Source organism: Oculina patagonica, chromosome 4 (assembly GCF_052425735.1).
Source record: "Oculina patagonica isolate OP01 chromosome 4, crgOcupat, whole genome shotgun sequence".
Taxonomy (NCBI): Eukaryota; Metazoa; Cnidaria; class Anthozoa; order Scleractinia; family Oculinidae; genus Oculina; species Oculina patagonica.
Genome location: NC_135761.1, coordinates 2,947,202 through 2,963,526, shown reverse-complemented (window position 1 = coordinate 2,963,526; position 16,325 = coordinate 2,947,202). Strand labels below are relative to the sequence as shown.

The following is a 16,325-nucleotide window of genomic DNA, read 5'->3' as shown; positions in this document are numbered from 1 at the left end:
TGCCGAGAAAGGAAAAAAAAATGAACTACAGCGCTGAAAGGTAGAAAAGAGAGAGGAGGAGAGGAAAAAAGACTGACATTCACTTTAGTTTTTATATCGTCTACTTTGGAGATAGTTTCTGGCGAGAAAAAAACGTGTTTACGTCGATTTGCGCTAACAACGGTGAAAATTTCACTAACCTGGTTTTCATAAATCCAGTCATATATATATTAAAAACAGTTCATACGGTTATGGCTCTCTGGTCCATTCACACAATAGTATTATAAAAACTACAACCATTCCCTCTGCAAATCTTCACAACACTTTAAGAGTTTCAGATATGTATCTTCTAATTGAAAATATCCTGAAAGATTTTTAAACTGACCGTTGCCGTGGTAGCATGGTGCTGTGGTATTACTTCTTGTTGCTTAGCAACTGGTAAAAAAATGCAGGTTCAATTTTCCTTAGAACAGATTCTAGCTGCAGAGCTTTTCTCCGCCTGTGTTTGTGGGTATTAAGTTAAACAACTTAATATTATCGCTATTAAACAATAAAGTAACAACATGTAGCCATAGGTGGCCATGCTACCCTTGACCATCCCTTGTCTTATACTGACTTTTTTTTTTTTTTTTTACACATTAAGGAGTTTTACTCTAATGCTGAGTTTTACAGTCTGACCACATGTATATTATGTGCGCAAGGGTTATTTTTACATTTTAGCCTTTTTTTTTTTTTCAGATTAGGTTTTTTAGAAAATGCCCTCCAAATAGGAGAGTTTAGAAAACAGAGATAAATTGTCTTTTGCGTGTACAAGGATGTTTTGCAGGTTACAAAGAAACAACACTGCATCCAAATCCAATCCATTGGTATGCTGTGAAAATTATGCACATTCACAAAATCGAGTGTTTTTTGATTATTTTTTGTGTGTGTTTGCATGTGAACAGGTACTGTGAGAACAACATAACAGGCTGATGGCCCTGTGAGAAATAAAGTTTTGTTCAAAAAAATAAAAGAATGTAAATGCTAGGTTCAAAAAAGGCAGGTAGGTACAAAATATCAGATGAACAGTCTGATCTCATACATGCATGTAGGATTTTCACTCTTCAGGAAAGAACCTCTGACTAGTACAATCTATTCTTAACCAAATGTCTGAAGTCTGATTCATAGGATTATTCATGTCAGAAATTGCATAAAATTACATGTTCCTTGGAGTTAACTGTTTAAGAGAATTTCAACAATTTTTGCACTTTTTACAGCACAAGTTTTTTTCTTTAATTTGTGGCCACTTACTAACTGTTGAGTACAAACTGCTGTTTTGGTACTGTAGATAGTGATCATTACAAAACTTTCAGATTTTGCTATGTTCCTACATGTAGATATGTTATATAGGCAGTCAGATAAGTGATCAGAGTAGTTGTCATCAAAAGTTCTTTCCTGAAATGTATGATCATCTGGCTCATTCAACAATAAATAATTATTATCATTATTAGTTTATTTCATTTGGGAATCAAAATCGATTAAAATTTAAAACAATCTTGTGTATAAAAGGTTTGTTCTTAGTGTGACTGATTAAGAAGCTTTACTTCTTAACTTCACAGTATCAAAAATCGCATAGAAATGTGCAGATTTAGTTTTAAAAGACTATATATAATAACATGTAAAAAGTCTTCAGTGGCAGGTCGTTTTTGCTAAAAAGTGCTGAAATGTCTCCCCTCCCCTTCATTAAGGAAGATTAGGCATCCTCACTTTGGGCCCCTCTTAATAAGAACATCTTGATCTAAATTATATACCACTGATAGCTACATACTAATATAGAAAAAGTTAAAATAATTTCAACATTAAAAACAATGTTATGTTTACTAATTCTTATCATCTCCTACACTGCGAACAAAAGACAAAAGCAGTAATGCAAAAAATACAAAAACAATAAGAGCAGCAAAGACTTTTAGAACCTCTTGTTTCCCACGTGTAGGTTTTGAAGGTGCCTCTTTCACTGGCGCACTTTGGGAAGGCTTTGCTTTAGCAACAGATACTTTTTTCTCTACTGTTTTTTCCTCAACAGTTTCAACCTTGGTAGTGATGACAACTTTTTGTTTTTCTTCTTTTGCTTCATTTTGATATGGTAATGGTCCTGGCAAGCAAGGGGAATTAAACAAGTCAATCACAAAATAAATGACGAACAACATGACAGCCTTGTTACAGAATGACTAGTGTATAGAGAGCTTTAAACTTGTTCAAACTTAAAAATAAAATAAATAAATTAATAAATTACTTTATTTAAGTGTCAATGTATTAATCACTGCTCTGTTAATTGTGGACACTGTAAATAAATAAACAACTATTGCAAATTGAACATAAACTAGTTAAAATCCCAGCTGGCAGGAGGCTGACCAGCTGGCTGTTTACAAAGTGTGAAGGAGTTGAATTCGGGACCACTGAACACAAATCCAACTGGTGACAGGGCAGAGGATTTGAACCCAGCAACTCGGGATTACAAGTCCAGCACACCACTAGGCCACACTGCCTTTTTTATAGGCAGTGTAAATCACTAAACATTTACATGTAATTCATTACACAAAGAGCGTGACCTTACACTCTACATTTGTACTGTATGAGTAATTACTATCCTTCTCTTTTGCTCTTTAACCCTTTACCCCCTAAAGAGAATGGTCTTTTTTCGTAAATTAAAAAATATAAAGCCCATATCCATGCATGATACACCATTTGAAAGGTGTTGATCAGTATGTTTCATAAAACACTTAAACAAATAAAAAGAAAGTGTTAGCTTTGAAATAAAAGGGTTAAAACATTAAAAAGAGAAATATTAAAAAAATTGTTTCTCTCCGTATATAGAAGGTATACCTCTAAACTATATGTTATTGTGCAGATCTCAGTGATATGGTTAATTTCAGTTATGTTGTATAACACATATGTATCAGGAAAAAAAAAAGTTCCAAAAGTTATAGGGGTGGTCAATCATGTCACAAATAGAGGGGGGTACAATTTTATACTTTCAAAACGCAGATCTTTTCAAGAGAAGTTTAAGGGCAAAAATTCAACTTATTTGAACTACCGGTAATATATACCGAGTTATGGCATTATGTGTCATTTGGCACTCTTAGGGGTTAAAGGGTTAAATTGCCTAAGCCATCATATCCAGTATTACCAGTGAAATCTGCTTACACTGTAAGTGTAGTTTACATGTATCTTCTAATGTTTTATAGTTGGAAACCATGTTTTGATCTTTTAAAAATGAACTTATTTAAATGAATATTTAACCAATTTGCAGTCAGTGGTGCTACTCTCCAATTGTACATCACTAATGCAACATCCTGTTAGTGTTGCTGAACTTGGTATTATAAATGAACTACAGCCAAGCTAATTACACAATAATTGTGTAAGTAGGGTTTGGTTGCATTGTGCAAGACTTTCAATCTATAAACTTGGTTAGAACGTTAACAGTGTTTTTTCTATTATTATTCTCTCAACAATAACTATTGTCAACAAGACTCAAAAGCGAACATGACATACCCATTTCAGGCAGCCTGTCTCCTCTTTACCACTTGACTGGAAAACAAATCTCTTATCTAGCCATGCTGATTTGTATACACTAGACGTACACATGTATGTTGCACTTGTGTACTACATTGTACATATATGCATATAATAAATGCATGTAATTGACCACTCCCCGAATGGGGCTTTTCAGGGCCAATGTAAACTAAATCTGAAACAAATATTGTAAATGAACGAAAACATGATTAAGAATCCCAACTGGCAGGAGGCAGACCAGTTGGCTATTTACAAGCGTAGCCGAGGAGTTGAATTCGGGGCTACCGAAAACAACACCAGCTAGTGGTCAGAACGGGACTGGAACCCGCGACCTCCGGATTTCAAGTCTGGCGCTCTAACCACTCGGCCACGCTGCCTCCCTTTTACATCCTTAAAAATCAAAACTGATCACTTGGAGCAAGTCTTTTGAGAATCCTACACACTGTGTACACCACAACAAGGAACCTACTTTTTTTCCTGTGAAGTATTTGATAGTCTGAAGTTTCTGATGTTTTTGGTTTTTGCAGTTTTGTGTACTTTTCATCAGCAGACTCAACTTCTTCTTTCGCTTGTACTTGTTGGGTTGCTTTTGCTCTCTATTAGAAGTAATAAATAACACCAACAAATTAAAAAAATGTTCAATAATATTTTTATATATTTTTAATACAAGATCACACATGCAATTAAGCATTGAGTTACTTCATAACCATAGAATGAATATAGGGTATGTATGCTTCTCTACAGGTTTGTTTCAAGGACATTAATTTAGTCTTTGGGCCTATGGAGGACTTGCACATTGTATAATTAAAGCAAGATCTTGTCAATTGGGGTCAGTGGACAATGGTGAGCGAAGGGGATGCTAGTCCATAACAAATTACAATTTGCTAGTAAGCATTATAAAACTCCTGGGTGGGGAAAGGCACTATGACAATAATTACGGTAGCACAAAACTAGGAAAACGACCAGGCTCATATCCCAGACCACTAGATCTGTAATAAATTACAAAATTATGCTCCACTGTATTCTCCTGGACTTATAAGCAATTAGTAATCTTGTGTGGGTTACATGAGCAGCCAGCTACAAATGGTCTACATATACCAGTAACACCATCTACTCAAGTCTTCTCAAGCAGAACCCACTGCTGAATTAACTGTAGCTAAGAGAAATAAGCCAAGAAAGGCATTCAACACGCATCTCTATAAATCTCAATATTTCTCATTCCCTTTATGTCAGATGGTATGTAGGGCAGCAATGTGGTCTTTCCACATCTGCCAGTCTTTCGCCATGGCGTGAATGTTGTCCCAGGTCTTCCCTATTTCTTTCTCTAAAGGCCACTGCCTCTGAATGAATACTACCCTTTATAAGAAGCTGCATGAATTATGCAGGCGATTCACGGCAAAATACCTGCTTGAGCCCTGCCTTCTCTGAACCTTTAGATAATTTACATGAGGAAATCACTGCAAATGTTGCACTTGGCAGGGTTCTTTGAGTCTTGTGGATTTCTACATTTCTAGATTAATTTAATTAGCAATCAATTACAATAAAAAACAAATTAGATTTAAAAAACACCTTTGGTGTTCTTGCTTTTCTTCCTGGAGAAGGAGATCTTGTCTTACTAAATTTTTTATTAGTGATTGGCAGCCACGCAAATTTTTCACTGGCTCCCATGAGTCCTCCTCCTGACCAAACCCTTTCCACCGCACCAGGTATTCCACTTTGCCATTCCGTGATCTCTTTCCAAGAATGTTCTCAACCTACAAAATAAACATGTGATTTGTGGAATAGTCAAATTTATAATTTATAACTTATGACACTTTCGTCACTGGTGTAGTTTCTAAAGCTCTGCTAAACATATCTGGCTTAAGGTAGACTGTTCCATGACAACAGCAAATATATACACCTTATTCAATGGTTTAACATACCGCTCATATTATGTGTTAAACCATCAAATAAGGGATTTATTATTCCGGTATTTTTTCCAGTAAGTTTGGGTCCGTATTCCGTAAGTTTGTCTGTCCTTTTGTTTGCCCTGCTCTACAGTGTAATGGTAAAATGGCGCAATAGTGGAATAATATCTGCATTTATGTTTCTCAAAGATTTTCGTTTTTGCTTCCTTCCCGGCGTTCCCTCCCCCCCCCCCCCGCCCCCCCCCCCTTCCCCCCCCCCCCCCCCCTTCCTGCAATGATTCTCAATGACCTTGTGATGGTTCTTAAGAATCTTGTGAGAAACCTACAATGAATAAAGAGCCTTACTCTTATGGCTATGATATTAAATATCAGCAAATTTTGTTACACTTACATGCAAGATTATTGTTTGATATCTATCACATCAAGGATCTTTCAAAATCTTCCAAAGATCTGTTTAGGATCTTTGAAAGACCTTTACCTTTTTGGACTGTTGACAGGTCTTTGAAGCTTTTTAAAGAGCCTCAAAGATCCTGCAAGATTTCTCACCAAGGAACTTACAATGCAAGAAGAGAGGTGACACTAAAGCGGCCTTCACACGACAAACTGAAGTTGGCAAACTCAAGTTGGTGTGTGTGAACGACACAACAACAGTTGGCAAACAAGTTGGCAAACTTGTTGGCCAACTTCTTGGTAATTGTGAAGAACAGCTCCCGCTCCGCTCGGCTGCGTCGGCCGTTTGTTGTCCGTCTGTTGGCCGTTTGTCGGTCGTCTGTCGGCCGCCCTGCCGCAGGTTTTGGCTTGTGTCGGCCCTGTCGGCCGCGGCTGGCCGCGGCGGTGATGTGTCGGTAGGTGTCGGTGGATGTCGGTGTTGTTGGTTTCGGTCACTACCTTTTTGTTTCTTTTGTTTTCCTCCTCGGACCCCAAAATTTATGAGAATTGAGAGGTATCTCCGGTCGTCTCTCACCTAAACTAGCTTCTCGCTGCCGAAATCGCCGGAGAATTTCGCGAGCTCTCAATTTTTCCGCCTTTGGATTGGTTAACTTGTCTCTTCCCCCTCGAGGGGTCGCAAGGATTGTGGGTGACTTCAGCGAGTGCTTGTGTGGAGAAGTTGTTGCACTGTTTTGGCCTGGTTTTGGATATCATCTTCCGTGATTTCATTGCTTGCCTTATGGACTTAAAGTTCGTGGTGATATATTTATAAGAGATTGAAGTTTGTATAAGAATCTTGGCGGGGTCGATTTGCTTTGTGTAGTTCCGTGTACATGCAATACAATGTTTATAGTCTTATCTGTTTTAATGCTCTGATCGGGTTTACTTCTGTGTTTACTCTCAGTTTTACAGTAATTCCTGTTTTGGCTGTCGGTAACCTGTCGGTGGCCTGTCGGTAGTCTGTTGGTACCTGTCGGCCGACGTTGGACGTCGGTTAGCGGGACCTGTTCTTCCAATTACCAACTTCTTTGCCGTTGTTGCGTCGTTCACACACGCTAACTCCAGTTTGCCAACACAAGTTGGCCAATAGTTTGTTGTGTGAAGGCCGCAAAAGGTGCTCTAAACAAACATTTGTTTAACTTCAATATGCAACATTGTGGACGAAAATATTTGAACATTGTTCATCCAACCTTTTGCCAATGAACAAAGTTTGATCGTTCCACAGACCACTGGTTTACACAGGTGAAAACGAAAAATGCTGAAAATAGTAACCTTGTGAGTTTCAAACAAAATACAAAATTAATTAAGTTATCAGTTAAGATATCTTTATATGGACACAACGGGGCGAATAAAAGTCAGATAGAGAATCCAAACCTTCGTACATTTCTAAATTATGAAGAGCTAGTTTAATTATTAAAAACTACAAGCTATTTCGCCACCAACCGAGATCAAACATTGACAAGATTTATAAAATCAAACAAGCTTGCTAACCCCCGCATCAAGGTCAAAGCATAAACGATTTCTGGAGGAGAAGGCTTTTCATTAATAAATCCAACGATTTAGTCATTTAAAGGAGCCCTAATGTATAATTACCTCAAATAAGTCTCCCTCGGACTCGGATGAAAGCGGAGAATCAACCGACGCCATCTTTGTGAAGTTGTAGTCAAACAGCGCGCGCAAAAGCTACCTCACGTGACCCTCAGAAGGCCAGGATGCTGAGCAAGTAATAATAAAGACATTTCGTGTTTTTATACATAACCACGTTTTCTTATTTGTGGCGGCCTGACTGTTTTCTGCAATGTTCGCGCGCAAACGGGAGATAAACTGCTGTTTTTAAACTGTTTTCTGGCTGAGTTCTTGTGGGATATGTGTTCAACTCCAGGCTAATATGACACGATGGAAGCTGAATTGAACTCCAGGGCTAAACGCTCGAGGGATTGTTCCACAGACAGGGAAAATGCACAGCTTAAATTCAAGCGTTTGTTGGGTAAGCTGTAGCGTGCGATAACTTTTGTATTTAAAATTAAAAGTTATAAACTGATAGTGACAGTAGATGAATAGTGATGTGACTCTCTACTGTATGACAGGCCCGTATGTGACAGTATAAAATGCATGAAAGCTGTCCTGTGGTTTTTGCCTGACAAGGGCACATACAGTGTATTCTAGATTATCTTTACATGCAACATACGAGAAGTTCATGGTCCGGTTTATCGAGAGTCAAAACGATAAAAACTGTTATGTTACCACGAAAGTGTCCGTAATTCCGTAATAGCGAGATTCTGTTATAGCAGGGGTCATTTCCAGTCAAACCTCTAAAGCTTTTGCCGGGGATCTGGATTTTGTCCGTAATAACAGGGTGTTGACTGTAAATGGGTGGTGGTGGTGGCTATCCCTCGTAACGAGTAAGATGTCTACTTGGACATTAAAATTAAATTAAATTAAAAATTCAATCAAGTTAGTTGGCATGAGTTCGCTGGTGACTATGCAGTCCGATTCCGGACAAGCAAACTCTCTGACAGACTGGACATGTTCTGAACCCAGCAGACGCCGGAACAACGCCTGCATCCCGCTGTCTCTCCTTTCTCGCCAAGCAGAGTCTTTCATTGTGCTCCCTCGTCTGCCACTCTGCGTGCCACATCAGCATGAATAGCACTTCTCCAGCTAGGGCGGTCAATTTGGCTAATTGCTCCCAGCTCTCAGGGTTGATACCCCACTGCTTCAGGTTTTGCTTAAGGTTATCTTTAAAGCGTTTTCGTTGCCCCCCTCGTTACGTCTCCCATTGGTCAGTTCACCATACAGGATCTTCTTTGGGAGTCTGAACAAAGGCATACGGACAAGGTGACCGGCCCAACGAAGTTGGTTCATGATAATATAGGACTCAATACTTGTGACATTAGCCTCATCCAATACACTGCTGTATGTTTGTCTGTCTTGCCACTTAATATGGAGAATACGGCGAAGGCAGTGCTGATGATACCTCTCAAGACTTTTGAGATGGTGGCTATAGGTTGTCCAAGCTTCTGAGCCATACGACAGGGTTGGTAATATTATGGCTTTGTATAGCTTTATCTTGGTGTTGAAGTCAATGGTGTAGATGTTTTTGTTATCAAACACCCTGTCACTGAGTCTTCTGAAAGCAGCACTAGCTGATTTTAGATGAACTTGAGTTTCCGCATCCAGATCTGCCTTGGCATCCCAAACTCACAATTCGAGAAATCGATGGAATAAATGATTTATGTAAGCGAATGAATGATTTATGTATGCGTATCAATGATTTATGTAAGTGTATCGAGTGGGACGTAACTACTTAAAGTGCGCGGTGTTGTGGTACAATTTAGGCCATTGGAGATTTGAGCGCTCTATAAGATTTTGTATGGAGTTAAAAAAACGTGGAATAAAAAGCCATCTTCTCGCCAAATATCGCATCTGCGGCTGGATTTTCCCTTCCGACATAAATAAGGAAAGTTCATTTTTCTCCTAGTCTGGTCAGCTTGGAAAAAACGTCATCCTTTATGCTCCAATTTGAACGATTTATGCATCACAACTGGAGCTTTCAGCTTTCCTGAGCAGCTTGTGACCATCTTTTTGACTCTTTCAGATGCATTAATTTTATCTTTTTGTGGAACGATAATGATGTCATAAGATAAGAGAAGATAAGAACTTTATTTAACGTGGCACTCCACTTAGCTAAAAGCTACTTTACAGGAAGCCCACAAATAAGAAAACAAATGAATAATAAAAAAAAGGAAAGGTAAAATTAAACTAACAATCTAAAAAGTTAAAAATTTAATTAATCTAAGAATCTAATATATTATATACTATATATTATTGCATGTATAATTACAATTTAAACATTTTATAATTACAATTTTTAAAGCTACATTACTACAATAATTACAATATTAAAATGTTACATAATGAATACTCTTTAAAAATTCCCTTGTGCTGGCCATAGCGTGAGTCAAATCCGGCAGCGCATTCCATGTCTTTGCAGCAGCGAAAAGACCTAAGACCATGCTTGGTGCTACTTACTTTGGGCAATGAGAGCATGTTTGTTCCCCTTAAGTTGTAACTAGTATCCTTAACTTTAGATAGATTCGCAATAGGGATAGGCACCTTCTCGTGTGCTTTGCAAGCCGATGCATTTTAGTCATTTATCATACGTTCCTCATTTGCATAATAAAAAACGTAAATATCTCTAAAACTAAAAAAGATATATTAATATCCTAGTTCCGCCCAATTAATTAAACAGTATCTACAATGAAGGACACCAGACACATTTGGCATAATAAGGGGTGACACCGCTCAGGGATTGGCGTGAGAGACGACTTCCATTGCGTGACATTAAAAATTATCTTCTAGGCAACTTTAAAGTGGCCTGTTTTTTACAGCCTAAATCGTTTTTTTTTTTCATAGAAAACACTCAAGCCACAGAACTTTCAAGTGCTGTTAAAACAGAAGATGGGCTGAAGAAGACAATCCTGCAGCTGGTTGATGATAACCTAAGTTTTGAGGGCATACTGAGAGAGGTAGGTTACTGACGATCTTGAGGGAGCTATTGGAAAACTTTATATATGGGGATGCTCTGCCAGAGGACTAAACCCTTTCCCTATCATAAATCATTTTTGACAGGAAAGGTACTCTTTCGTATACTTCGATAGGAAAATGGTACTCCTATGACATACCTGCAGAAGGAATACTGCATCTCTTTTCTTATTTTTTTACTTGAATAACCCCTTGTGGGAAAAGGTTGCTCCCGGTACACCAAATAAAGAAACACGCTCACAGTCACTAGACTCGTCCTTGTTTAATATGTAAATCCTTAATCGACCCGTCCGCTTACAAAACTTCAAGAACCGAAGGTTTTCCTTCACGAGGTCCGTACTTTTTTGATCACGTGATTTTTGCATAATTACAATTTGCATAAATTACGATTTTGTACACTCTCCCCCCATTTAAGTGTTCTAACTTAACACCTTAAATGTCACTCTAATCGTCCTTAAGTTCCTGTTCAACAATGTTCCTGATTTGATCATTAGCAATCTGTTTGGCTCTTCGGCTTGGTCCCACTCTTGGGACGAAAACTTCGGCTTCAGGGTTTGGTTTCCACTTAGGGTCTTCCCCTCCAATCTCCAAGTTGCACACAAGTTGCAAGGGGCGCTCTACGATGTATCCATTGCCCTGCTTCAGCTTCAATCCACGAACTGTTCCATCCTTGCCGGTAATCTTGCTCACGACTCGTCCCAGCTTCCACATTGCCTTATCCTTCGCTTCACCCTTTAGCATCACCACTACCCCAATGTCTGGTATCTTCTCAGTGTTCCCTTCAGACTTCTGCTGCCTTTCTTCAAGAGCATGAACATACTCCTTCATGAATCTCTTTCGAAGGTGCTGTTTGCTTTTCTCCAAAAACCTCATCCGCTTAGTGACATTCTCTTCCCCTATCTTCTCCAGGTCTTCCTCCAGGATAGGGATGGGCTCTCCTCTGAGTAGGGTATTTGGGGTAAGCACCGGTTTCTCAAATTCTTCTCCTTGATAGAGGAGTGGCCTGTTGTTCATGGTCATTTCAACATCGAGCAAGACTTCTTCTAGTTCCTGGAAGGTCAGTAGGCTCTTGCCGACCACCTTTGAAAGACTTCTCTTCATGATGCCAATAAGGCGTTCAAAGAATCCTCCCCACCATGGTGCCCTGGCCAAGTTAAATCTCCATTTTATCTCCAAAGTCCCCAAATAGTCTGCCAAACTCTGGTCTTTCTTCAGCTTAGATAACCATTTCCCAGTGGCAACAAACGTTTTTCCATTGTCACTCACAATGGTCTGAGGGCAGCCTCTCCTGGCAACAAATTCCTTTAGTGCTCTCTGGAACTCTTCAGCGGACAGGTCACGACACAACTTAAGATGCACTGCTCTAGTACTGGCACAGGTGAATAGTGCAATGTATGCCTTTGAGGTTGTGGACTTCGTAATCTTGTAGTAGACAGGTCCGGCAAAATCCACTCCTGTGGCGGTGAAAGGGTTTGACAGTTCAGTTCTGAAACTTGGCAAAATAGAATCTGAGCTGTGTGAGGTTGAAATTGGTTTCTTCCAGTACCGTTTGCAAAGGTTACAATTATGGATCACTGTTTTTGCTAGTGACCTCAGTTTTGGTACCCAATAGTTTTCTCTCACATGGCACATGGTTGTCGAAACTCCCCCATGCAGCATCTGCTTGTGAACTTGCTGAACGATCAAGGCAGCCAACTTGCTGTTTCGTGGTAGGAAAACTGGATGATAATTGGGAACTCTGCCGACACATCTCAATATTCCTTCTTCGTCCGCCCTTAACTTCACATCTGACTTTAGCTCTTGTGCTGCCTGTGCCTGAATGATCCAGAAATTCTCTGCTGCCTGGAGTTCTTCAGTCATTAGTGGCCCTTTCTGCTTCTTATGCTTTCTGCAATTGTTTATGAATCGCATTACGAATGCAGTTACTCGTAGAAGCTTCCAGTAAGACGTGTATTTGCCCAGAAGAGTGTCCCTTGTCTCATTTTCTACTTCCATTTCTTTGACTAGGAACTGTTTTTCATGCTTTGGTGTCACTCTTTCCTTGTCATTCTCTGGGCTCCCAGACACTTCAGGTTGATCTGGCCATTGGTCATGAGCACTAAGCCACTCTGGTCCTCGAAACCACAACTCCCCCATTTTGCTAGGTGCGACGCCACGGCTTCCTTGATCACTGGGGTTGTCGCCGGTTGGTACGTAATGCCACTGTAAGTACTCCTTGTCTTGGATAGCTTTGGTTCTGTTACGTACAAATTGGGACCACGTCCCTTGGCCCTTGATCCAGTAAAGCACTGTCGTACTGTCAACCCAACAGTGATATTCTTCAATGCGTTGATCTTTTAAGACTTCCTTCAAATGGTGCATCAGTTTGCTCAGGGTATGTGCTGCAACAAGTTCCAAGCGGGGAATTGTTTGGTCTCTTGGTGCTATCCTCGACTTTCCCACAAGCAGAGTCTGCTGCACTGGTGCAGAGGTGTGAATTGCTAAGGCGTACACAGCTACTGACACAGCCAACTTGCTGGCATCAGCAAATCCATGCAAGATCATTTTGGTCAGGCCTGCACCAACAACACTGCGGGAAAGGCTCACATAAGGACACTTCTTCATATCATTTAGCCACTTAGCCCATGGTTTGCGTATGTCCTCTGGTACCTCTTCATCCCAATTGAGCTTTCTAAGGCAAACTTCGCTATACAGTATCTTTCCTACGATGACAACGGGTGCGGCAATTCCAAGCAGGTCAAGATACTATTGATAGCAGACAACATCTTTCTCTTTGTCAATGGTCCCTTCTCAACACCATTCAAAGCTTTTGCAAAGTTTATGGAAAACGTGTCTTTTTCCTTGTTCCATGGGACTCCTAAGATCTTTGATTCATGTGGCTGAGTTCCAACGGTCTCCTTGGCATAAGTTGAATCTACTTGAGGTGGTTCCAGTTCATTGTTACTCAGTTTCTCGATTCCCGGAATATTACTGTGCCACTTGTGCAGCTGAAATCCACCTTCGCCCATAATCTCTGTTGCTTCCTCCTTGAATTTCAGTAATTCCTCCTTGCCATCACCACCAGACTGCACATCATCTACATAGGTATTCAGAAGCAACTCATTCACAGTTTCAGGGTATTTTTCTTCATACTGACTAATGTGTTTCTCAAGCGTAGCACCAAGGATGTATGGGCTTGGACCGGACCCAAAAATAACTCTTGTAAAGCGGTATTGTACAATGTTCCTTTCCTTTAAATCATCGTACCACAACAGGCGAAGGGCATCTCTGTCCTCTGGACTGATTTTAATTTGAAGAAAGGCTTTTTGTATGTCTCCAGTAATGCAGAAAGGTTTCATCCTGTTTCTGAGCAAGATGTCAAAGATTGCTGGCTGTAATGGAGGGCCAACCTCCAGACAGTCATTCAATGATGGAGACTGTGGGTTTCGTTTTGCTGAGCAATTATACACAATTCTCATCTTTGTAGACTCTGCCTCCTCTCTAATCACAGCTTGATGTGGGATGTAATGAATCACTTCCCCTGTTTGGACTTCTGGCACCAGCTCCAAAATTCCCTCTTCCAGTTGTTGTTCCATAACTGTGTGATACTCTTCAAGTTTCTGCATCCTCTCTAGCTTTCGGGTAGTACTCTGCAACCTTCCTAAGGTCAGTTCTCTGTTAGATGGCAAAGAGAGCTGATGTGACTTCCATGGTAACCTTGTTGAGTAAGTTCCATCTTCTAAACGTTGTAGCTGATTCTTGAAATCTTCATGGAACAACCCTTGCTCATCAGGTTCATCTGAAAGTCCCAAGACTTCCTGCGAACACATCTGTTTGAATTCATCTTGGCTTGATTTCAAAAAGAAACCCTTCTCAGTCTCAGTACCTGACAACATTGACTTTCCTGTGATAGTCCAACCCAGCATAGTGAACTCTGCTCCTGGATCAGCATCAGGATTTGTACCCAGAACAGCAGGCTCGGTTGTTTTAATTCGCTGTATATCTGCAGCCCCCAGGATCACATGCACCGGTAGGTTATCTTCTGTTGCTGCTTCCTCACTGAAGTTTAGTCTCCTTATCCGGTGATTAGCTTTCTTCAACTCTGAAATTCTTGGGTTGGGAAGGTGAGTCAGGACTGGCTTTTCTGCATTTATGCACTCTAGTTCAAATCCAAAGCCCTCAATAACATTTGACTCGACAGTGACTTTGTATATCTCCACTTGTCTGTCGACTGTCCCATACATTTGCTCAATGACCCTCCTTTCAGTTTGGTATGGCTTAAGGTTCAACTTGGTAAGCAGATTTGAGCTTATGTAAGAGCTTCCGGCTCCACTATCCAACATGATTCGAGCCTGTATTCCACTGATCTTAGCAATGACGGTTGCATGCAATGTAGTTTGAGCATCTACTACACCATAAAACCTCTCAGACCTGCCCGATGTCACAGGGGTGGGGTGGGGTGAAAGCGTTGTCTTCATCCTGTCACATATAGAGGTATGGTGTCTCCCCTTGCACTTCCCACACCCTCGCTTTTCGCATTTGGAAACCAGATGCCCAGGCTTGGCACAATTGTAACACAACTTATTTCTGGCCAAATGCTCTCTTCTACTAGCAATATCTAAGACTTTCGTACAATCACTGCTACGATGATTTTTCAAGCTACAGTAGACACAGGGTGGAGGCCATTGTGGCTGCCGTGAGGTTCCCCCGGACATCAGCAATTTGTCTTCCCTTTTTGGATGACTGTATTGTTTCTCAGGTACAGTATCACTTGAAGCTGGTGGGCTGGATTCCACTAAGGGTAGGGGATTTCGGTCTGTGTACTTCCTTAAATTATCAACTAGCTCCATGAGTCCCCATTCTTCCCAGTCATCATCTTTTTGGGCCATAGCCTCTCTCACAGGACCCAGTTTGTCCATTATACTGTACACATAACTCTGGGCACCCTCTAGTTTCTTCATAGTAGCTAAGGTTCGGACTGTCTTAGACAACTGTTTGTAAAACTCGTGCACCTCTCTGATTTTGTGTACACTGGTTATTTTTGGCAAGGCTTCTAAATCATTAATTAAGGCCTTGTGGACCTTAATGTCCTTTCCAAAAGTCATTTCAAGAATCTTCTTTGCTTCGTTATAGCCTTCAGGGGTGTGTGGCAGCCCCAAAATGTGCTCTCTCGGTTCCCCCTCAACTAATTCTAGTAAATAATTGAATTTACTTATCTCAGAAATCTTCGAGCTGTCCACTTCCACAACAAACTGGTTCCAAAAGCGAAGCCAATCCTTACAGTCCCCATGGAATGGTGTTATTGTGTACTTCTGCAACTTCACTGCTTGGGGTTTGGCCATTGCTTGCTCGACCTTCTTCTTCTCCAATTCCATTTCGAGCTCAACCTTCTTTGCGAACCAATCTTCCTCCCGTTTGTGCAACTCCCGTTTCTCCAGTTCGCTTAACTCATTCGCAAGTCTGCTTCTCAACTCATGAATAGGTACGAAATCTACCTTGCGAGCTTGTGACCAGCCTTTTACTTCTTCAAATGATTTTTCAGCCTCCAACATGGCGTCCTTGACAAGATTTGCCGAAGCCTCCAGGGTCTTGCTTATGTCACATATCTTCTCGTAAGCAGACAACAAATCCTCTTTCACACTCAAATCGACCATTTCCTTAATCTCGTTGACGTAGTAGGTTGCCTTTTTTAGGTCCTTCGCGTAGCGCTGTTCAGCGACGTCCACCATGTTTATGTTTTCCACTCGATCGCTCGATACTTGTTTATCGTTTTGTTCAGATTATGTCCTGGCAGGGTCGCCACTTTTGGTGTGGGAAAAGGTTGCTCCCGGTACACCAAATAAAGAAACACGCTCACAGTCACTAGACTCGTCCTTGTTTAATATGTAAATCCTTAATCGACCCGTCCGCTTACAAAACTTCAAGAACCGAAGG

General features: G+C 40.6%; 2 protein-coding genes and 1 pseudogene across 3 annotated transcripts in view; 1 reads left to right on the top strand and 2 right to left on the bottom strand.

The window, feature by feature from the left end:
• The window catches only part of LOC144651269 (leucine-rich repeat-containing protein 69-like), a 204,359-nt gene that overhangs the window by 82,350 nt on the left and 105,684 nt on the right, over positions 1–16,325 (bottom strand). The gene's annotated exons all lie outside the window — the stretch shown is intronic.
• On the bottom strand, positions 615–7,556 carry LOC144651319 (uncharacterized; annotated as a pseudogene). Its single transcript, XR_013570281.1, has 4 exons — positions 7,461–7,556; positions 5,101–5,285; positions 4,001–4,127; positions 615–2,110 (listed from the first exon to the last, which is right to left on the bottom strand). The product of XR_013570281.1 is annotated as an uncharacterized LOC144651319 (transcript).
• The window catches only part of LOC144651187 (Fanconi anemia group A protein-like), a 53,850-nt gene continuing 45,174 nt past the window's right edge, over positions 7,650–16,325 (top strand). The window contains exons 1-2 of the mRNA XM_078511089.1: positions 7,650–7,854; positions 10,284–10,396. Coding sequence (XP_078367215.1) covers positions 7,764–7,854; positions 10,284–10,396 — 204 coding nt within the window. The 5' untranslated portion in view covers positions 7,650–7,763. The remainder of the gene's footprint in view (positions 7,855–10,283; positions 10,397–16,325) is intronic.